Source organism: Natator depressus, chromosome 12 (genome assembly GCF_965152275.1).
Source record: "Natator depressus isolate rNatDep1 chromosome 12, rNatDep2.hap1, whole genome shotgun sequence".
NCBI classification, from domain to species: Eukaryota; Metazoa; Chordata; order Testudines; family Cheloniidae; genus Natator; species Natator depressus.
Window position 1 is genome coordinate 19,092,525 of NC_134245.1, and position 24,981 is coordinate 19,117,505.

The following is a 24,981-nucleotide window of genomic DNA, read 5'->3' on the forward strand; positions in this document are numbered from 1 at the left end:
TAGGCTGCAGAACACTCTTAGGGCTTGGCTACACTTGCGAGTTAGAGCACATTAAAGCAGCCCTGGGCACCCTTGCTCACTATCCGTCCACACTGGCAAGGCACATAGAGCCTCCACAGCTAGAGTGCTCCTGGTACTGCACCTCGGCGAGAAGATTAACGCTTGGTGCGCCTTGGCTGAAACGCCCAGGCGTCAGTTTGAATGAGGTGTTGCATTACTGTGCTCTGATCAGCCTCCGGAAACATCCCATAATCCCCTTAAGTCAAGTGGCCACTCTTGTCATTGTTTTGGAATCGCTGCAGGAATACGGATATGCCCTTTGAAAGCTGCATTTCTGACAGCTGGCATGCTTATCTGCTCCGAGACAAAGCAACCATTACTCTGTGTGTGTGTGTGTGTGTGTGAGAGAGAGAGAGAGAGAGAGAGAGAGGGCGGGGGGGGAGATTTGCTGCTGTCTGAACTTACAAGACAGCATGCTGACATGCTCTCAGCCCCCCGAAAACCCACTGTCTCTCCCCCCACATACACACAACACACACCCTGTCATGCTCCACCCCACCTCCCCACCGCCATTTGAAAAGCACGTTGCAGCCACTTGCATGCTGGGATAGCTACCAAAATGCACTGCTCTGTGGCCGTTGCAAGATGTGCTTGAAACTGCCATTGTGGACAGATTGCAGCGCTTTCCCTACTGCACTCTACAAAGGCTGGTTTAACTCAAAGCACTCTATATTTGCAAGTGTAGCCGTGCCCTTGGATTCCTTCTTTAGCATGGGTACTCTTTCAGATGAATGCTTTTGAGCGAATTAGAATGTGAGACTTATTTCCATAGAATAAATGGATTTTTTTATTAAAGACTGAAATCAAGGAGCTTCATATTGTTAGAGACGATGTTTATTTACTGATGAAACTTACTACTTTTGTAAAAATGAATTCTTTTTTTGTGTTTTCCTATCACCAAGCTGAGGGTGGTGGTAAAGTATACACTTAAATCTAATCTTCCCTCTTTCTGGTGCTCTGTGACATACATATGTTTCAGAGTTAGCCCATAGTGCAGCTTGGGAAAGGTAGAAGGGCAACCTTCACCTTTTATTTTAAGAGTTAATTTTCTCTCCTTGAAAAATTTGGGACTGGCCTTACAGAGGTCTATATAAAGCCAGATTTTTGTTCATACTGCTGATGCAGAGTGGGTATTCTTCCATTGCTCATTACAGTATTGCTAGCTTTATTCCAAGTATCAATGGAGTTTCCAGTGTGAGGATTGACATAATTTTGTTAAAATCCCAAAGGATGAGTCCCCGTTGCTTTACATAATCAGAAACATAATATATCTATAGAGAACTAATTTAAAAATGTGAATGTTTAAATGATATTTGAGGGTTAATATATCATTTTTGCTGCATTAATTCTTAAGTGTAAAGGAATTAAATATTTCTTTATAATTATTAGAGCCTTTACTTTAATATAGGGCAGTGGTGCAGCTCTTGAGCCTCAGTCTGAGTAAGTGGCTCTTTAATGTGTCTCCTGCAGCTCTTTGCAGCACATGATATTAAAACACTGTGTGATTTAATTATTAACCAATCAGGGTGCTTTTACTATGTTATTAACCAATGGTAGTTGATCAAATAATACTTTGGTCGGTCATTTTGCTGTGAGAATTTATATATATATAGACGCACACACTAAATATTTCCCTTCATACTGTTTAAAAATGAATATATAGTACTACAGTAAATGAAACAATGAATTCACACTACTGTGGCTCTTCTTGGTAATGTTAATCACTAATTTGGCTCGTGAACCACTGAGGTCTGAGTATCATTGATATAGGGTTTAAACTTGTGGTAATGTGATTGTTAAATTTTTAAGCCTTCGAAATGTTCATGTATTCTGAAATCATCCTCATAGGCTCTAGAGATAAGTGAATATGTCATATAAAAAAAATCTGCAAATATTTATTGAAGAATTTTCTTGGACCCTGTCTATCCCTTTTGTTTTCCAAGAATACTTCATCAAATGAGTTTCTAGAAGAAAAACTTGATCAAACATCTAATTCTATGTAAATATTGCAAAATATTCATAGACAATGAATTGCAAATTTATGAGTGTATATGCCATTGAGTCTGAATTGTAAAAGTTTTATTAATCTGCCTAGGCCATAAAAACATTCCAGGTGACCTGTTACAATCTGAATATCAAGTACTTGCAACAAACATCTCACAAAGGAGTTATGGCCGAAAAATTACTTACCACATTAGGGTGGATTAAAAATTAACTTAAAAAATTAGATTTTTAATTTAAATTAAATATATTTTAAAAAATCTATTTAAAACTAAATTTGAAATTATGACAAGATATGCTGAGGTCTGAAATTTCTATATTTGTCATTTAAATTAAATAGAAATACTAATATTTAAGCAGTACATGTTTCCTTCTGAACTTTTAAGGAAACTCAGACTCTTACATTGATGGAAGTCACTGGCTAAGCACCTGGAACCAGAGTTTGTTGAAGTGATAAACCAGCTTTTTGACAACAGTAACCTCATCTGCAGCTGCAGAGGGTAGTTTCTTCATTTCAGTTTATTCAACTAGTTAGTTCAGTGACTAGTTCTTTCAAAGTTGAGAAAGTGATTAGGAGTTGAAAAAGTACAAAAGCTTGTTTTCCAATCTGTGAATAAAATCGAGGTGTGAGAGAATGAGATCTAATAGTTCTAAAGTCTTGAAGGAAATGTTGATGAGAAACAATAAGTTAAATTCACTTATTATAAGTAATACTTCCTTTGCTTAATCAGTTTATTTTTTTCATATGTATCCAGTTTTTAAGATATTTTTGTTAGTTAAATAAAACTAATTTTAACATGCTGCTCATGTACATTGCTCATTTGGTACCCTGGATGCAATTAAAAAAAAAAAAAAAGTAAAGGTCCTGAAATGATGAAGGTTTCAGTTCTCATATAAAGCCCTTTGACATTAAAGAGAAAGGTCAGGTCAATCATTAGTGAAATGAACACTCATCTTAACCTATAAATAGCATTCTGCTTTTATAACATTCAAAGAAGAGACTAGAAAAAATAACAAGGATAATTAGACGCTAACTGAAAGTAACAAGTAAATTTTGTCCTTTGTTTTTCCCTGCCTGTCTTTTCTACTGGAAAAGATTATTGTAGCTGGGACTGGTAACAGTGCCTGTTATTGAGATTGCCTGACTTTTCCCATTATAAAGTCCTGGTTTCAGCTGTATATAGCTAAGGCTATGATTTAATCACTGGTATTTTTAGTAAAAGTCATGGACAGGTCGTGGGCAAGAAACAAAAAATTATGGCCTAGGACCTGTCTATGACTTCTACCATAAATACCCCTGATTGAATTGGGGGTCGGGGGGGAGGAGGTGCTGCTGAGTGGGGGAGCCCGTAGCACCAGCAGTTCGCAGAAGGGGCGCTTGTGAGAGGTAGGTGCCATACAGTTACACTGTCTAAGTAAACATCTGGCCAAATTATTTACCTTTGAAAAATTGCAGGTTGCACATGCTCAGTAGAGACTTTGTAGATTTTTTGCAGCTAAATTCTAAAACACTTCTAATCAGTCCAAAACCTAATTTCAAAATCTATTTCAGGCTATGAAATTTGACTTTTTTGCCACTTATAACAGTTTTGAGAATTGAAAGGCAAATAGTGATCTACACTAAGACTTTTATTGCTGCAGATACAATGGAAGGAAGACATGCATGTACCCATTTAAGAGAAAAGTTCTTTATGCAGATAAAAGGTTGCTATTTGAGGAATTGCAGAGGGAAGCTGGAAAAGGATTTTACTTCCTCCCTGCAAAGCACTTGATTATTGACCATAACAAATCCTGCTGCCTTTTATAGGCGGTAGGAATTGTCCAACGGGAATCATCCTTCCAAGTGTCAATGTACATAGACTGAAAGTAAAATTGGATCTTACACTAATATGTTGTGAGACAGCTGAAAGGAGTAATAAGAACTGAAGGGAAGCATGTGGCATTCTGAACAATCTTTAGTTGTGTTGAACTTTGCATAATTCTAACATTCCAGCAGATGAATATATGTTAATTTCTACTGTATGTGTAGTAAATTCAAAAGCTTGTGCATGCATTGAACATATGCATGTACATGCAAATTGAAATTTCTAATAATGTTCCCCTCTTGCTGTACTATAGATTGTATGTGATCAAAATTACGAACCCTTTCTGTCTTCATTTTCAGGGCAGTTAACGATCTAGTTACTTATGTGTTGCTAACAACCAATGGCTTGGGATTTATTTCTTTATTGTATGAGTTTCACACTTACAATCAGAAGTACATCTAATTTTTTGCTTATTAGAATGACACATCAGTAAATATGAACCAGACTGATGGAGAATGTATGTGCCAATGAACAAAAATCCAGTTTAGGTACTCACTTTTAATGAAGAAATGTATTAAATTATTTCCATGTGACCCAAAAGTTTGAACTTTTGGTGATTTTAATTTACCTCTAATTATGGTCCCTACACAACACTTAGACAAACAATTGAAAAGAGCACCACACAGTACACAATTTAACAAAAACTCTGCCCAGGTCACTCTTTGAGAAACCCTCAGAGCCATTGAAATATGTATTTAATTTTTAAGATTTCTGCCGCCGTGAAGTCAACACACACCCACAAACATGACTACAGAGCTGTGTTCTAGAATCTGTTTGTTTCAAACCAAACAACCTTTCTAGCCCTTAGAGGTAGGGCAAAACCTCCTAAATGTAAACTGAATATAAATCACTGCAATACTGTCTTCCTCCACCTTCAGTTGGGCTTGAAATGATATTTTGGAGAAGTATGAACTGTTCCCTTTATCTCATTGGAGGTGTTAGCTCTGAAGCTTAATTGTCATATTTAAATGTCAACCTTGAACGCTTTCATGGCTGATCATTTTAGCAGACACTTGTAGCTACAATATGCCTAGTCACTATCTGAGGGAGTGGGAGCTATTCTGGAAAAGGGTAGTTGGGCGTATCTGTGAATTGACTGTTGCTGTTAAAGATTGGTTGATTTTAAATGAAGCTGCCACAAGTGTACAACAGAAACAAAACATCTTGCCAGGCAATTTAGGTCCTGCTTGACACAGAAGGTTTGTCTATACTACTCTACAGTGTGGACTATGGGGGTGTGAATTTTAGAGTACATCCAAGTGTTACACTCTTAACTGCCCTGTGTGGATGCTCCTGGTTCCAGCTCAAAGATACCAAGTTCATGTTAACATAGGCTATGTCTACACTTGCCATTTAAAGCGCAAAAAGTGCACAAAAATGTGGCTTGTGTGGTGGCGGTGCAGCACACTAAAAAAACCACCTTGACGAGGGGCGTAGCTCCCAGGGCTGGGGCACTGTCTACACTGGCGCTTTACAGTGCTGAAACTTGCTGCGCTCAGGGGGGTGTTTTTTCACTGGCACTGAACTGCGCTGCAACTTTCTCACTCAGGGGTGTTTTTTTACCCCCCTGAGCGAGAAAATTGCAGCGCCATTAATTGCCTGTGTAGACAAGTCCTGAGTCCTTATGAACTAGGTAACTTTTAGCTGGTGCTAGCAGTGTCCACACAGGGCAGTTAGAGCACAACATTTTGGTGTGCTCTGCAGTTCACACCCATATAGTCTGCCCAGCCAGAGTATTAGGGGCCTTGACCATATTATAAGTTTTAAGTGGTAGCTTGCAAAGTAGTTTTAACATCTTGAAAGTCAAAAAATTCAAATATCTTTTCATTCTATTTATTGAAGTTTCATTCAGTTGAACATTGTGCTTTTATATGACATTAATATAAACCAGGCAGTTACTGTACTCGGGTGTTTTAATTCACTTAAGTAATTGACTTGTGAAGATTAGTGAAACTTGTGGTGGTCTTTTTTCAACTTGTATCTGTTAACTTGAAACTAATATTAAAACGCTTAGCCATTTTTAAGATTAAATTTAAGTGAATAGTTTATAAAAATTCTTATGCTGCTTCATACAAGATTATGGATGTTAACTTCAGTGTTCTGGCAGAACTCCCAGGCTGCATTTAGATTGAAGATTTTTGGAAATTCTCACAGCGTTGTTGCCAGTGGTGAGAGAGAACTAGTATAGGCTGGCTGCCAGTATTTTCACCACTGTGCCATGTAACCCTACTTAAATTGAAAAACTGGGCGAGACCGGTCACTTACTCCTAACACTTTTTTTTGTAAAAGTGAGGATGCTGAGTGTAAACACTCAAGACCACATTTTTCTGTTGGCAGAGACTACCACAACCTTATTCTGTAAAAATGTGTTGAATGGTTTGTTTAAAATGCCAGCGTTCAATCCTATACTACTTTCAGTACTTGCTAACTTTTTGTTCACGTGGTTTATTCCAGACCTTTTGAATTTAATTTAAACTTTTCCATCAGTTTTGTGACTTTATATTGATTGCTACTTGTTAAACCAACAATATAAAAGTAAAACATAGGCTTCACCATCTACCATCTTCTTTACATGTATATGAGTGGTAAGCCTCCTTTTCAGACTGTAATACTTTCTTTAATTCCAGCCATTAGATTAGGATGTGAAAAACATATATTACAGCAAATCTGCCTGCATCTGGCTTGAGATTTTTTCAGAGTATCAAGGATTTCATTTCTCTGTAGTGTACTAGTTGAATGTAATTTCTGTACAATTCAGATAGTTTATATACATGAGCTTTCATTTGTTGATTATCCAATCTTAGACTATAAATATCCCTATGTCTACTGCCATCAAATCCATCAGCATTTGAATGGAGTATCTTAACCAGTGCCAAATACTTAATTTTCTGTGCTTTTCAGACTAAAAGACGCATATTCAAATGCTAGTATTTTTAGCAAAACTGCCAACATAAGATACGGTAGGGCACCCTTAAAGGCTTGTCAGTTTTTAATGAATTCGTTTTTTGGATTTGTAGTATGCTACGTATGTCAGAATAGGTATGAAGTTTAGTTGACACTGCAAATAATGATTCAAAATTGTTAATTTTAAACATGACCTCTACAGTTTAAATCTAGGGATGCATGTACAAGTCTGAATAACATATACTAATATTAGTAGCTCTTCAAAATTCTGAAACCCAAATGTTACTGTTCATTCTGACAGATGTCTGTCCACTCCTCTTTCCTTCCAGCAGGCTTGATCAACAATATTAAAGAACTTAATGGTGCCCAAAAATTTTATTAAATCATATATGACGTAGGCTTCCTTTTCAGTCATAATTTTCTGTACCTAAAGAAGAACCAGAATCATGCGAGATTTCAGTGCAATAATCAGGGTCCTGCAGGGAGAGAACCTGCTACTACTTTTAAGGGCCTGTCTTCACCAAATGCGCTGCAGCGGCTGTATGTGTAGACACACTATGCTTACAGGAAAGAGCTCTCTTACCGGCATAATAAAACTACCTCCACAAGCGGCAGAAGCCCTCCCGCCGACATAGTGCTGTCCACAACGGCACTTATATGTGTGTTACTTACGTTGCTCGGGGGGTAGTTCTTTCAAACACCTGAGTGACACAAATTCTGCTGACCTAAACTGTAGTGTAGCCATAGCCTTAAAATAGAGGGGTCAGAGAGAGAGGAAATGGATTAAAGTTGTGTATTCAGTTGGGATTGTTGATGCTGTACTGAATGCAAAGCCTTTGTCACCATCTCCCAGTTCATGTCACATCTGGAGCATCCTCACTAGAGGCGGTCTAAAGACGGCTATTTGAACTGATGGCATAGTTTTGCTTAGCAGTCTCTTTTTGTTTAATCTAAAAACAGAGAAACAGCTGCAACTCTGAGCACATAAAAATTGCTTTATCTGAATTAGCATTCTAAGTGATCATTTTTTGTTGAATTCTCATGTTTCAGAAAATGAAATTTCATTATTGGGGTTGGCACAGACAGTGTAAGAGATTAATTCCTTTTCACTGCTGTAGTTCCTTTTCACTTGCTTTGGACCTTCAGGTTGTGTTTTAGTTCTTTGAGAGTGCACAAAAATGATCAGCAGAATGGCATACCCCGGAGTTGTGAAATGCTGGTCTGTGGACTGAATCCAGCTCACTTGATGCATTTGTGTGGGGCTCATGTGGTAAATTCAGGATCTTAAGAAAAATTGTAGCCTTCATGTTTGCAGAGGGGACCTTCGATAAGTAAATGGTGTGTAAACCAATGCCCGTTTGCATACAGCCTAAAACAGTGACTCAGCTGTGAAATTCTTGGTCTTGGATGTGATGAGAAAACTTTGCTTTGAATTTCACATAGTGTGTTAAATTAGGAACCAGTTGCGTTTCATCTTTATTTTTCTTGTAACCATTTCTGACTTTTATGTGTCATTTCTTGTACTCACTAAAAAAATCTCTCTTTGTAGTTAATAAATTTGTTGTATTATTTTATATCTAATCCAGTGTGTTTAAATTGCAGTGTCGGGGAAACTCCATTTGGGGCAACAAGATGTACTCATATTATTTCTGTTGATGAAATGAGGGGCTTTATCTAAACTTGTACTGTCCTGAAGAGGGCTGGGCAGTACAGGACATATGTTTCTGGGGGAAAACCTAAAACTGGAAAAGAGCCAAGGTGTGGCTGGTAGCAGCACAGACAGAGACATAGCTGGGAGTGACTTCCATGCTGTACCCATTTTAAAGGGCACCCTAGATTAGAGGGTGGGGTGACAGAGCTACCCGTTAGTCTGGATTGTACCCTGGTATGTCACATTGTTTCATTGCTCATTTTATCAGTAAAAGGGAAAAGGGCTTGAGTGGGAAACTGAAAGTTACTACAGTGTATGCAGGGAAATGCAGAGACAATGAAGAAGTCTCAAAGACCTGGAAGAAGGAGAAAATAGAGAAAGGAGGATGTGGAAGAAAAGGGAACAAAAGGTAGAAGTAATGCTGGCCCTAAGCGCAAGGATTTTTTTTTTTTTTTTTTTGCTGAATGATACTGAATTGATTGGTAAGGTGCTGAATAAATCAAAGTTGCTTAGTTACTACCCAAGACCATATGCTACTCATGATTTCTGTGCAAACCATACAGGCATGCATGACTTTGGTTTGTAATTTAGGCTGTCACCTTTGAAAATTTTGCCCAAGGTTTCTTGAAACTTCCAGAATGGAAGACCTTCCCAATATACTGCAGTAGCTAAAAAAGGAGTTTATAAATGAACTCACCTCCACATTTTCATTTAACATAATAAACTAGGGGCAGGCAAAATGTTTGGCCTGAGGGCCGCATCAGGTTTCTGAAATTTTTTATGGAGGGCTGGTTAGGGGAGGCTGTGCCTCCCCAAACAGCCAGGCATGGTCTGGCCCCCACCCTCATCCAACCCCCCGCCTCTCCTTCCTGACTGCCCCCCCCCCCCCCGGGACTGCTGCCCCATCCACCCCCCGTCCCCTGACTGCCCCCCATCCAACCCCCCCTTCCTGACTGCCCCCCCCCCCCACGGGACCACTGCCCCATCCAAACCCCTGTCCCCTGACTGCCCCCCCCATCCAACCCCTCCTCTCCTTCCTGACTGCCCCCCTGGGACCTCTGCCCCCATTCAACCCCTGTTCCCCACCCTCAGACTGCCCCGACCCCTATCCACACCCCTGACCACCCCCCGAACTCCCCTGCCCTCTATCCAACCCCTCCTCCCCCCACTCCCTGCCCCCTTACTGCACTGCCTGGAGCACCGGTGGCTGGCAGCACAGAGCACCGGGTCAGGCCGAGCTCTGCAGCCCTGCTGCCCAGAGCATTGCGCCGTGTGGCGGCGGGGGTAGGGGGGCAGCCTCCCAGGCCAGGAGCTCTGGGGCGGGGTAGGACGGTCCCACGAGTCGGATGTGGCCCACAGACTGTAGTTTGCCCACCTCTGTAGTAAACAATTCAGACATTTTAAATTATAATCTTTTCATTAGCTTTTTGTAGTTTGTCTCAAATTCAATCCCCAGATTTATTCCTCCCACACACTAGATAGCTGAAATGTGTGTTTTGTTTTTATTATTAGGCTAAGTGACATACAAGCCATTGTATTTTCTTCCTAGTTTTTTCAGTAGTTAATTCATTTTAGAGCTATTTTTTATTCTGGTCCTATCATCATGAATTTTATGAGATTCTTTTTTATTTTTAATTTGCCACCTAGTGTTACAGCAGTTCCCAGTAGCAGTAATATAAATCTCTGTTCCCATTATGAAACTATATTTTGAGTAGTGTATAACATGACTAATTTAATCTGCATCAAGCTGAAACTTTTTTAAGAAAATCTTTGATTTTATATTAGAAAAAACTAATTCACCACATATTTCCACTCACTACAAGCATTTAGAAAATATTACGGAACAAGACATGCATTCTAAATTACAAATATTAGAGGAAAATAATACAAACTAACATGGGAGTAAACTGATGTTCAAACCCAATCGAATGCAAAATAATCTTATAAAACAAAAAGAAAAGGAGTAATTGTGGCACCTTAGAGACTAACCAATTTATTTGAGCATAAGCTTTTGTGAGCTACAGCTCACTTCGTCGGATGCATCCGATGAAGTGAGCTGTAGCTCACGAAAGCTTATGCTCAAATAAATTGGTTAGTCTCTAAGGTGCCACAATTACTCCTTTTCTTTTTCCAAATACAGACTAACACAGCTGTTACTCTGAAACCTGTCCTTATAAAACAAGGATGAGCCGTGTGTGATGTTAGTTGGTGCATGTATTGTGAAACTCATACCAGTAGTAAGACAAGCTATATTTATATAGCAATTCTCGAGGAAGACAGAAAGGATTGATCCCATACTAAAATAGGCAGGCCTTCCATTAACTTTATTGAATGAGAGACTCTGCAGGATGAAAGGAATCATGCCTAAAATATTGATTTAATTGGTTTAATGTATTTTCTAATTTAGAGAAAAAAGTAACTTGGTATTTGGTACAGTTCCAAAACAACAAAAATATTTTTTAAAAAAAGATAATTACATTCAGTTAGTCCTATAAGCATTATTTAATGGCTAGGGCGTTTAACTTTCTAACAGTAGATAATATGCCCACACTTCCTTTGCAGGTTTTATTGGCAGACTTGCATCATCCATATTAATGTATAGCTTCAATCCTGTAAACCTCCTTTCACCAGGACTACTATAGGCAAGAGTCATCCCTTTTTTGATGGATTACATTATAAGACGTTTTACTTGTTCCGGCAATCTGAAGGCAAAGCTTTAGCCAGGAAGATTCATTAAATTTTAAATAATGGTATTTGTGTGAAAAGGAGGGCTTATGTGTATTGACAGGGGCCAAAATTAATGGCAAGCAGATGTATGGGGAAACTTGTTTCACCGTTTTGTCCATATATCTCATTACTGGCATTTTGCTTTTCCAGTCTTTATCCTCACCTGATCAAAGACCATTAGTCATTCCAAATTGCGTGTTGTGCTTATAATAAGATTAGGATGAGGCCTCCAGAATCATTTTTTGCTTATGACCTTAACTAGAGTTGAATCCAAATTTCCAAAAGTAAAATCTAATGTATTGATGCACCCTGCCACTGTAGGTGCTGGAACTAGGTGTACAGCAGCACTCCCTGCTTTGAAGTTGTTTCCATCATTTATAGGGTTTGCAGTTTGGTTCAAAGGCTTTCAGCACTCCCACTATACAAATTGTTCCAGTTCCCCTGCCTGCCACCCATCTTTTCGGTTTCTCTTGGGTTAACTGCATGAAAATATGGAAATGTGGGGGAAGAGTGTTTTTGTTGATCAAAAAATTATTTCCAAATGGGATGATTTGAGCTGTGTGGAGGGTAGTCCAATGTTTAACCCCCATTCGTGGGAGTTAACGAAGAATAGACTGTCTTATGGACTGTCTTTTAAAATAGCTGTCATCAGGATTGCAACTGTTATTAATTCATAACTTGCAAATATGTCCTATTTGTGAACTCATAACTGCATATAGTGGAATGGTTTGCTTGGAAAAAGGACTGTTATTAAAAAATGGCATACACAGATACTTATTCAGAAAGCTTCAAAGAGTGGAGATTAAATTAACTATTTACAGTATACATTAATTTAATTTAATTTCTTGGAATTTTGGTGAACACACTCCATCCATATTAACTTAGTCTACTTTAGGGAGAAAGAGAGAAACTATTTGGCTATGCCTCTGTACAGTACCATATTGTCATATGGGGGGAATCCCGAGAAGTTAAATCATGAGATTACCAAAGGCACCTGATTATGATTTGTGCTTAAAAATGGCAAAACTATTTCATTGTCTATGTAAAAGAGCTCTATAACTATGTTAAAATTTTGTCAGTCTATGCTAATTTTTACAAATAAAAAAAATTACGATAAAAACAAACCTTAAACCAAGAACTTCCAGAACTAAGAACTTCATAACAGATTCAGAATAATTCACTTTGAGTAGCCTATGAATCTGGCTTTTCTACACTAAAAACACAACAGTGTTTTGTAAATAGGTTGACACAATCAACTGACCCATTTACAACAAAATGAAAGTTCAGCCTCACAACAGTCCGTGAGCCATGTGTGTGCATTGGCAGCCATCCCATTTTGGCTAAGTAGGGCATAGTTCATGGAAAACAGGCACATGCAATGCATCACCAGCAGTAATGGGATAATGTTGTCAAAGGTGCCCTGCTGCACTGAGAGCTGGTGCGAAGGAGGACTGGTTCATCAGTTACACTTAGGAGGTCTTGTATGCACTATGCGAAAGTGTACCAAACAGGTTATGTGAAGACTGATATATTGCCAGTGTGACTGGGAGCCAGTTATGGTCACTCAATTAGGGTGAACTGCAAGAATGGGGCAGCCAAACCCCAAGAAGATGGCAGATATTCCAATACTTAAATTTGCCAAGCCAGCATAAAACAGCTTCTTTATTACTTTACTAGTTTTCTTTATTACTTTACTACTTTTCAGAAGTCCAAACAACACAGTTCCCTTAAAGTGATCCAGCCACAGGCCTCCATCCAGGTACCCACGTCAAATATGATGAAAATTTCTGTGAATCTTGTTTCATCATATAAAAGAAAAGATTCTACCAATCCCAAAGGATCAGACACATTACCTCCCACGTTACTGGATATTTCAGATCTTACGCTACAGCCAATTCTTATTAACTAAATGAAAATTTATTAAAAAAACAAGAGAGAGAGAGTATGGTTAAAAGATCAATATACATACAGACATGAGTTCAGTCCATTAAGGTTCAGATTCATAGCAGAGATGGTGAGCTTTGTAGTTGCAAAGCGTTCCTTTAGAATTGAGTTCATAGGTCGTAGTCCAATGTCAAAATATCATATTCAGGGCATACCAGCATAACTGGGACCTCAGTCTTGCACCTCAAACTTCCTGCAATGAAGCCTAAGCAGATCTGAGATGACAGAATCAGGACCCCAGGGTCTTTGTATACAGTGTCCTAGCATCCACTTGACCACACAGTCCTGGTTAAACAATAGGCTTTTGATGTAATCATTTGCTTTCTAAACAGCTTAATTGATCGCTCTCATTATAGTGTGTATGGCAACACCCATTTTTTCATGGGGGGTGTGTGTGTATTTCCTACTGTATTTTCCACTGCATGCATCCGATGAAGTGGGTTTTAGCCCATGAAAGCTTATGCTCAAATAAATTTGTTAGTCTCTAAGGTGCCACAAGTACTCCTCATTCTTTTTGCCGATACAGATACCACTCTCAAACGCATCAGTAATTAGTTACACAAATTAACATAGGGCTATTTATCCATTAGGCAATCTTTTACAAACTTCAAAGAGACATATAGACAATGACATTATTCTACCCAAGATTCATCCAAATCTTAATGTTCCCTTTTGATCTCTGAATCAGTACTTATAGTGACGGACAGGAACTGTCTGTTTAGGGATAGCATCTAAGATGCACACAATTAGTATTACTTCAAACAATATACGTTTGCATTTCAAAGGTCTAGCCTATTTAGCATGTATGGCCCTAAATGATAATACCTTTCTAACATGATATACCTTTCTAACATGACTTTAAAGGTGAGCTTTGGGTCATTCAGCCTGCAAGCTGTGTAAGCCTTTCTAGCCATGTGTCACAGCCAGCCAAGGTCTCTGCTAAAGAAGAAACTCTGTTAGCTGCCATTGTTACTCACCAGGTATTTTACATGTGGTATGGAGACACACAAAATGTTTAGAGCCAACCATGACAATTACTGTTTGCAAATGTGCTTAAACATTGTAGTGTGGAGAGGATATTAATGTTTTGAATGTTAAAATTGCTCTTACTTTTAAGAATCCCTAAGTCTTTCATTGACTTTTCAGTGGGAGTTCGACTGGGCCACATATGTATGGCCCTATCAAATTCGTGGTCCATTTTGGTCAATTTCATGGTCACAGAATTTTTTTAAAATTGTACATTTCATTATTTCAGATCTTTAGATCTGAAATTTCACGGTATTGTAATTGTAGGGGTCTTGGCCCAAAAAGGAGTTGAGAGATTGCTAGGTTATTGTAGGGGGGGTTGAAATACGGCTATCCTTAATTTCTGCGCAGTTGCTGCTGGCAGCGCTGCTGCCAGCAGAGCCGGGTGTTCAGAGAATGGCGGCTGCTGGCCAGGAGCCCAGCTCTGAAGGCAGAGCCGCTGCCAGCAGCAGCGCAGAAGTAAGGATGGCAATACCATACCATGCCACCTTTACTTCTGTGCTGCTGCTGGTGAGCACTAGCCTTCAGAGCTGGGTGCCTGGCCAACAGCTGCTGCCCTCCGGCTGCCCAACAATGAAGGTAGCAGCACAGAAGTAAGGGTTGCAATACCATGACCACCCTAAAATAACCTTGCACCCCCCCAACCCTGTTTTGGGTTCGGACCCCCAGTTTGTGAAATGCTGGTCTCCCCCGTGAAATCTGTTTAGTGTAAGGTGAAAGCACACAAATAACCGGATTCCATGAGGGAAAACCAGATTTCACAGTCCGTGACTTGTTTTTCATGGCCATGAATTTGGTAGCGCCTTACCCAGGTACAGCAGAAGTGAAGAAAAAATATCTTTTTTTTTTTTTAAACTAATCACTGGATTATTCCCATGGCTCGAATAAGTGATTATCCTTGCTTTTGTGGCTAGGTTCTTAATATTTTAATGTATATATCAGCATCATGTTCAGTGACTCTATATATAAACCCATGATTTTCCACAGACAAAAAGTTAAACATTGCCATGTTGAAATTCTGTTTTCAAAGCTACAATAAGTAAATTTTAAAAAAGGGGGAAAAAAGTCTCTGACATATCACATTTTTATGCATTAGTCCTGATTATTTCAATTTAAAATTCATAAGGATTAATACAGCTTTAAAATTCAAATAAAGCAAATTATCATTTTAAGGTCTTCCATTTATATGCACTGAGTAAAATTGTCATTATGTTATCATTATACTAACATAATAAATTAAGCTACTAGAATGGTTTAGGAGCTAGACTGCATCTTAGTTTAACTGGGATGTTTAATTAGATTGTCATCTTTGCTGGTATTTTTAAATAAATATTTTAAAAAGCTCTAATTGTAAAGAACGATCGATTATTAAAAGTTAACTATTGGGTATCTTTTTGTGAGTCACATTTTCAGACGGTCATCCATTCATAAGTCTTAAATGCTTGATAGACATTTTTAAGGGTCTAGAAAGATAGAGTAAATGTAGCTTTCAGGGTTTTTTTTTTTAAAAAAAGGTTTCTTTAATCGAACAGGACACTTATCCTTAATGTGGCTTTTAAATTTTCATAAAACACATTCTGTCTGCTTCTTCAGGATCATATCAGGGAAAAGCATGAATGTAACAGTAACTCTTTGAGGGTTATTACTGTTTACAAAGGAACAACTGTATCCTAGCCTGAATAGTGACAACACTTGAGCACAGTCATGGAGCTCCATTACCTAAGTAGTGAAATAGTTTTGCCATTTTAAATTTAAAATAGTAAATGGAAGAAGGAAAAAATAACAAAATGGGCCATCAGATTGCTGAAAGGTGACTGTTTATACAACGTTTTAATACATATAGTACTGGGTTGTCGTCATTCTTTCCAAAATCCTTTCCCCACTTCCCTTCTCCCTTCCCTCCTCCCGTTTTCCCTCTTTGGAAATCTTCCCAAAATACCTCCAATCAAAAGTATAGATTCTTCTGTAAGCAGTAATGTTCTGATGAAAAAATGTCTCTTTTTTTTGGGGGGGGGGGGGGTTAATCAGTGTAGAGCTAATTTCATGTCAGAGAAGCTAGAAAAACATTGTGATGTTTAGCAAATGATAAAGATTCTGTGTGATGTTTTCTTCAGTTTTGAGACTTGTTTACCTCTCTTCCCTAACAAGGAATTTCATAACTCTTCACTTGTACACGTGGTTTTCTAGCACTTACTTCTGTGTATACTTACTTCTGTGTCTTACTGTTATGTTTTTGTTTAGGTATGTGTATACGTGCACAGGCATTAGTGTACCAAAAGTGTGTATTTTCCAACAGCTGTAGTTGTACAAGTAGAGGCTTAGGGCTGAAAACAACTCTTTTTTTACAATGTTTTGATCTGTTTGTTTATGCATTCGAAAACCACTGGACTACTAAGTAAACTAATTTACATATATATAGGATTAAAAGTACGTGTATAATAAAATATTAAATCTTGTAATTGTATTACATTTGTTTTTTCAGATTTGTTCCTTACAACATTATCAAATTCCCAACAAATTCAGTTTGAAACATGGGTAAATAAGGTAAGGAATAAAATACAGCAAACATCTTATGCTAAAACATAGCTTTAAGAAATATAAAACAAAGAGGTCACCTGATACTGATTTCAAGAATAAACAGAGCTGACATTAAGAAATCGTAGCTGCACTGTTGCATTCAAACTGCTGAATATTGCTGGAGGAGATGATTCACTCAGCATCAGTTCCTCTGCAGGATTTTAGCATGACTGCCAATTAAACCAATCAGTCTACCCTAATGCACATGTTAACAGGACTCCTGTGGTGGTGTCAGCTGTTGTAAGAGGTTACTGTCATTTAATTTGTCAGCATGATGGTTTATGAAGAAAAAGCTTTTCTAAGGAGTAATTTTTTCTTGTTGCCTCCAGGCATGGATATTTTTAGTTTGATTTAAATGGGGCTAAAAAGATTTCAAGGCACGAATAAAAGACTTTTGTGAGTCAGATATTTAGATGACACACTTTTCCCTATAGAACATGTCTCTAATTATAGATCGGAAACTCCCAAGTAGCTATCACAGCACAACTCAGAGTAAAAAGGAAAAACAAACAAAAGGCATTAATCTTTTTCAGCAGGAAGTCCATTTCTTGACTATCTGCTTTCAAGATGTCTCTATTAAAAGCCATGATTCAATCCAGATTGGCTTGTAACAATTAATTAAAAAAGCCATTAGGTAGTATGAGATAAAAATGAAAGGTTTGAATAGGCAGTCTTTAAGTAAAATATAAGTTGATAATGTCATTATCCATTGCTTTGTGCACAAAATGGCATGGAGATCTTGTGGAAATACTGTGCAATTCAGGCAATATTGCTGGGCCTAGAGGGAGTGGAACATGGAGAAAAATTCAATTGGGAATCAGTCTGGTAAAGATAGGCACTTCTAGAATGATGTGAAAACATCTAAACATAGAAATAATGAGGAGGTGTGGGGGTTTTGGGTGGGGACAGAGGGGTTGAGGAGATAATGATGCTGTAGTACAGCTTTGAGCCATGAAGGTGTCCTAAGTTGTTTTTGGTAGCTTTAAATTTTATGCCTTTCATTCATGTTTAAATAATAAAATAGCTGCAACACAGAGTGCCCTCCAGCCATGACTCAGGCCCTGACCCTGCAACCGAGACTTGGACTAGTGCCACCATAGACCCCTTATGACAGGAAGGCCCCTTGTACAGAGTACTCTCAGGGAACTGTTTTTAGCTCCTTTACTCTACCAGAACATCAAAGGGTATTCGTATAAATGAGAATCTAGATTCAGGATTATTATTGAGTTAAGACTAAAATCTTAACTTCCCCTACAGCAACATGTGCTGCAGCCATGCTACCAAATCAAGCCGTGGTCACCTTTTATAGTTGATATTGTAAATTAAGGCTGTAATAGAAGTAAGAAATCTATAAAATCTTAAGTACAATATATATTACATTGAACTTCCTTACAAGGCCTTTTTTATGGATGCCTTGCTTAACCTGTGCATTAGCATGGGAGGGGAGATGAATACACTATCACTTAAATTTATTGTGTAGTAAATTTTTAACACAGCTTTGCATCAAAACTATGAGAATAAAGACATGCACCTTCTTCATCTAACCATAATTACCTTTGCTTTATGTTGAAGAATGGTAAAATGGAGAGACTTGCAATGGTCAATCAAGACTGTATTTTTAACATTACTTAATAGTACTCATAATTAGTTTTTCCTAAAATACCAATAATATAAAGAACAATACGTGCCCCTTTAAGTCTTTAATGAAAAGTATAAAAGTATGATTTCATGCACTTTGAGTACATTTGAATACGGTTTTTAGTGTAGACTGCATTTGTTCTGTGTACACTGTTTGCTGTTCAGTGAACCCCCTCAAATTTATGCATTCCATTTAGCAACAGCTTTAAGAGGTTTTTTAATTGTGGGGCCACCCCTTTAGGGGAGTACGGACAAACAGTTGGGGACGGGAGTGGTGATATCAGGTGGCTCAGGGCAACCCAGCGGGGCTTGGGAAGGAAATGTCACCTCCACTTCCGACTCACTTTAGCAGACCACTCAACCTGTCTCGGTTGGGGAAGGAGGTGTAATCAAAAATTGTAACTCAAAGCAGGGGCTCAGTGCAAAATGTTTGAAATTGGCTACTTGCCCCTCCCCTCCCGAACGTTCCTCCGTGCCCCACAATTTGAAAACCTCTGTACTAAATAAAATGTGTTGTCTGGCATTACAGGATTTTTCGTCGCATACCCCCAGGGGTACGCGTACCCCATTTTGAAAACCACTGTGATAAAGTATTGATGCCAGAGCTATATCAAGGATATTGTTCCCACCACCACCACCGCAAATTCCTATCACCATAGTTTTAGGAAAATGTCCTGAAATTAAACAGAGGTATTGAGACATTTTGGGGAACACCCAGACTGGTAAAGGGTTCTGTCACTGCCTGCCCTATAACTTCAGGGTCCTTGGTGCTGTGCATCTGTGATTCAAATCCCTGACACAGCCAAGTTACTCTTTGCAAGGTGACAACAACCCTTCCAGTCCCAGTCTCCACAAATCAGTCTTCCTGAGTTCTCAAGCTATTCCTCGCTGGTTCGGCAGCCCCCCCCACCCCCCCAAAGGTGTGAAACCAGTCCCCCTGTTATCAGTTTGCTTTGGCACACACACTCCACACAGTTGACACACCAGATCTGCTTGAGATAAAAATGGTGGCATGGTTACTCCTGTTAATTCAAAGTGGGGAAATTCTAGTGATGTTACAATGTTTTCCCATTAACTCTAATACTCCATCATTGTCTTTTCCTGGGCTGGACAATGGGTGGGTGCTTGAAGTTGGTTTCATGTAAACAATTGGCTTGGAAGGTGTCCCTTCCTGACGGATTGCCCCCCACCCTCCCTTGCTATGAACTTGTGAGCACAGTTTTCTGTATACACAAATACATAAATTCATAACCATGGTCTGTATACATCTCTCATAGTGACTATCAAGTTCAGAACATTACAAGCTTTCATAAAAGATTTTCCTAAATATATTTGTGTAGTACAATGACATAGTATACAATCAGTTGATTTAACTGTATATTTTTGGGGTTTAAGCCTTCTGTTCTCCTTCTGGGGTGTCTGGACTTTTTTGTGGCTTCAACCAGTAAATATTTGCCATTTGGAGTGGAAAAACAAATGTCAGCTATAGAAATCTGGCAGACAAGAATAAAAGAATTAAGAAAAATAGAATGATTCATTGCATGTATTAAATTAACTGAACTATTTCAGGAAGGATGGATGAAGTGCAATTAATTAAGGCCTTGTCTATGCTGCCACTTTACAGTGCTGAAACTTTCTCGCTCAGGGATGTGAAAAAACACCCTCCTGAGCAATGCAAGTTTCAGTGCTGTAAAGTGGCAGTGTAGACAGTGCACTAGTTCCCAGCGTTGGTAGCTACTCCCCTCGGGGGGGGGGGGGGGGGGAGCGCGGGCTGGCTTTTTTTACAGCGCTGGAAGAGCTTTTCCCCCTACCTGAAAACCAGCATACACTGTTGAATGGCTAGTGGAATAAAATGCATAATGTCTTTTAAATACTGCAGTCTTTAGCTAGAATAAAAAACTGTATATCATTAAGATGGTGAAAAATATTCTCAAAAGTGAGAATATTTTACATGTAATTAAAACTCCAGTAAATAAATATTTGTAGTTAAATTATCATATATGTTGATTGGCTTCTGTTCTAGACGTTGGGAAGAATTGGGGATAATGATTTTTAATTATAAGAAAAAATATAGATAATTTAAAATATGTTGTCATTAGTGCAGTCCATGCATATGTATGTAGGCATTGCTTTCTAAGCTTTACTGGATAAAATATAACTTTTTGGCATCAAGGTTACTGAAAACCTAGAGTCAATAACTCAAATCTGTGTCTTTGAGTAGAATTATAGTCACCCAGAAACATAAATTTTACTGTTTCAGGAACTAAGTATTTTCTTCCTTTTAATCTGAAATACACTTCTGTCTCTGTCATCAGGGGATCAAAGGTGACATAAGAATTCAGTGTTTGGAAGGCCTTATTATATGTTCTCAGTGCAAATGGCTGCAATCTAACTAGCACATAAATAAAAACCACATGCAGCATTTATAGGGGACTCAAATGTAAAATCTAAAATTTATTCAAGTCAGTTAAGAAGAACAATTTGGATACTGGATCCTTCAGAGACTTTAAGACATAATACATCTTTCTGAATAAAGATAAAAATTTCTCTGAAACAAAGTATATTCTTCCTTTAATCTGCCATAAAATGTTTTAGAGGTATTGGCCTCTATCTTTCTTTTCTGGTCACTTGACATAGGGCCTAGTCCTCGTTACTGCAATGAGATAAGTAGCATCTGTAAGGATTACAGACCCAGCACTGCAGTCAGATAATTCTACTGGAGCTGTTCATGGATAACAATATGAGTTTACCAGTTCTGGGGAAATCACTCTGTTTTTGCATCCATATTGATTAATTTGTCCTCTGAGCCACTATCAGTTACAAATTATGCGCCAAGAAAAAAATTAGCTATAATCAAATGTCGAGGGAAAACTATCCCCAATGAAACCTCATTTAGGGAGCTAAGTCTATAAATCTAAATAGTGTATGAGTTAGAAAAATATGGACAATCTTCAAAATACAAATAATCTCCAAAGTAACAATAGAGAGCTGACTCAGTTTTAATCCCTCATGTAAAACTAGTTCTATGGATATACCTTCTAAACAGATAACATTATTAAAAGGGAGATGAGTCAGATAAATTGTCTGAGTGTAATAAAGATACACAGGAGGTTAAAACACAAAAACTGTCCAAATAAGTGATGGTCCAATTTGAACATAAGTTACAACTGAGAAAACTCTGAATCAATGGGAGAAACTCTTAATTTTTTTATTCCTAAATTTCCAAAATATATATTTCAGATTTGACGAAACGTTAAATATTTCATGGTGTTTTTGCAGTTGTTTTCTGAGATGTCACACCTCTTACATTTTGACTCAAGATATTACTTAATATGTTGCGTTTTACAGGTTTCAAGTACTCTGGTGAGCAGAACTCCCAGTAAAGTGATTGGAGCATTGGGCCTCAGATCTTTTTTTATTTATTTAAAAATGTAACATTTTTGTTCAACAGCTGGGGCCTGACCCTGCACTATACCTAGTGCCCTCTACTCCTGTTATTTCAGTAGGACTGGAAAGAGGCTCTGCGCTTTGCAGGATCAGGTTTTAATTCATAATATTGCATGGTATTGAAACAAGCCCTACTCAGCACTAGTATAATCCGAATAATCTGGAAGGTAATTTCTATATTAATAGAGTAATTTAATAAATTGTAAGTCTTAATTCATTAATATTCATTGTTTTGAATATTTAGACACCTTTATCGTATGATTATCCCAATGAAGTGAACAGATCCAAATGTGCATACTGTTCTTTTCCTAAGAACAGATCCAAATGTGCATACTCCTATTCATTCATGGAGTCTTGTTGACTTCCAAGATTCCATGCAGGACTAAGGGTCTGCACATCAGATTTGTTTGGCGGCTCAGGCTCTAGTATTCCAAACAGCACAAGTTTTCTCAGTTAAAAGACCGTTTTTCACCTATTAATCCTTTTTTTAAAAGCTATTTTTAGTTTTTAGTTTACACTTCAAATTTTCATGGCTTTGTTTACAGTTCATGAATGTCATTTTTTATGGTGTATGTTTATTGTATTTGATAGGATGGGAATTTCTCCAAAGTCACAGATATAAAGCAAAAACCTGAAGATACGATGGTTGTTGGACAATCAGTGTTTGCAGATTTTGGTGAGATTCCTCCTTTATTCCTCCCCCTAAGCTATCTGACACACATTTATTTTTATTATTAATTAGTTATATTTTTTTATATATTAAAACGCATATTAAGCTTTTACCCAACAGATTGCAGTGGTTCCTTTGCAGGCATCATAGTCATGTAGATATATACTACATGTATTGTATTCCTTCACTCTTCCTTTCCTTCTATATGTAGAACACCTGTTGAAGTCAATGAGTATTGTGCATGCAGAAGGATTTGATAATTTGGAAGTGACTATTTTAGTTCATCGTCTCAGACCTGTACCTGCTTACTCCAGTGCAACCCTAACCCTTTGATTTCAGTGGGATTATTTACATGTGCCTGAGGTTAAGCACATGTAAACTGTGTGCAGGATTGAGTCTTAAATCCCTATTAAGACTACTTTAAAGCACATTTTTTGACATTTTTGTCTAGTGGGTCTAAACTTGGATATAACTATTTTTTAAAAAGCAGTAATGGAACATATTATGGACTAAAATATTATTTTCATTTTATTTTTATTTTCAATATAAATATTTGCAGTTTATTAGGGATTAGATTCTATTCATATATTCATCAATATTTTATTGAAAAAATGAAATGGCTCAAAGCTATGTGAGCTTGCACATAGCAAGTCTGTAGAACCATGTATTTCTCTGTTGCCTTTTTGATCAGATTTTCTTAAGACATTTGCTTCCCTTTAGGCACCTAAATAAAGTGGTAAGTTTTCTGAAGTTCTCCGCATCTGGCAGTTTCCAGAATGCCTAATTAGAAGCTTTTGGGTGCTAAACTCTTATGAAAATCTGGCCCTTAAACATTGAGTAAAGGTATAGATTATTGGAGTACGTATTGGGCAATGAGAAATAGAATATAGGAGGAAAACAATAGATCAAATATACTCAAATCATATTTTAAAAGCAGTGCATCAGAATGTAGCCAAGTTAAGAACACTAACAGCTACTGGGTGATGACCACTCTTGGACTTCTAGTTGCTTCATTTAGGTGCCTAAATGCACCTAAACTCTTATGAAAATTAATCCTAAATATTCATTAACTAATTATGGCTTGTATAGATTAATAAACTTAACAGATTTGTAAAAGATTATTAGGAATTTTAAAGACTGAATACTTTGCATAGTTTATTAATTTAATTTGTTGCTGTATTCAGCGAACTTGATTACTGTGGTGTTGACCTCATAATTTTCCTAGCTGGGGTTTGCTTTTTCACCTCATGCTGTTCATCTGTTGGGAATCCTTTCTTATGTACAGAGTCACTTTGGATGTTTAAATGTGCCTTAACAACTGCCCATTGTATTTAATTGTCAAGACTGTAATATTAGATGACTATGAAGAATATTATAGAGAGGAGACTTTCTTTCCTCTAACCTCTTGGGTTCCCTCCATCCTGATTTCTGCCCTGTCCACTCTAATGTAACTGCTCACACCACGATCTGTCATAACCTGTTCCTGACTTTTCCTCAGCTTCACTGTTTCTTTCATCACTTCCCCTTCCTTCACATTATGTCTTCTGTTCGCTTTCTCAGCATTAGTTCTCCTCTCTCAAACTAGCTACCACCTCTCGGGGAAGTGGATTAACTATAGCAACAGGAGGAGAATCCCTCCTGTTTCTGCATTGAGTGTCTACGCTGAAGTGCTAGAGCGGGGCAGCTGCAGCATTTTAGATCTTGCCACTTTTCTCCACAACCTATTGAATATGTCGATATGGACATATCAGTTATCAAAATCACCTCTTCTCCAGCTTCACTCACCCACATTACACTTCTCCACCCTAGTCAGAAAGTAGCCACCAAAATTATGTTGCCTGTCAATCTGACCATTTCAAACCCTTATTTGAAACCTTCCCTGCCAACCTCTTACCTACTGCATCAAGTTAAAACTTCTCATTCTTGCCTTTAAAACCCTTCACAACTCTACTCTATCTGCATTTTGGATATCATCTTCTGCTGTTTGCCCCTTTATTCTGTCATTTATAATATCTCATCTTTCCTATCCATAGTCCTCTTCTCTGGGCATTTTGTCACATTACCCTGCATACCTGGAATGCCCTCGTCATCCCATTTCATCAGGCCACTGCCCTTTTATTTCATGACCCTCTTAATAGCCAATTTTTCTTGCAATGGTCACAATACATGAATTGATAAATAACTTTAAAAAAAAATCCAACAAGTCTTCCTCAGCTTTAGGATATACTGGGAGATCCATATGTCTAGTTTTAAGAGTGTAAGCTTTTTGGGACAGAGAGTGTTGGTTTTGTGTACTGTATAGGGCTGAACGCCACTCTCAGTAATAAACAAATAGAAATAATGCAAATATTCATGTTGCTCTTCATTATCATTTTTTAAAAAGTATTGCTGTGTTTGACGTACAATTGTTTTCTTAAGAAGTAATTTGTTCAGAAGACATTATCTACGTAAATGTCCATAAACTGTTCATA

At 37.9% G+C, this 24,981-nt stretch overlaps 1 protein-coding gene across 1 annotated transcript in view; it reads left to right on the forward strand.

Annotated features, from left to right (window-relative positions):
* Positions 1-24,981, forward strand: part of ITFG1 (integrin alpha FG-GAP repeat containing 1) — a 208,258-nt gene that overhangs the window by 36,799 nt on the left and 146,478 nt on the right. The window contains exons 7-8 of the mRNA XM_074968663.1: positions 16,661-16,722; positions 22,432-22,516. Coding sequence (XP_074824764.1) covers positions 16,661-16,722; positions 22,432-22,516 — 147 coding nt within the window. The remainder of the gene's footprint in view (positions 1-16,660; positions 16,723-22,431; positions 22,517-24,981) is intronic.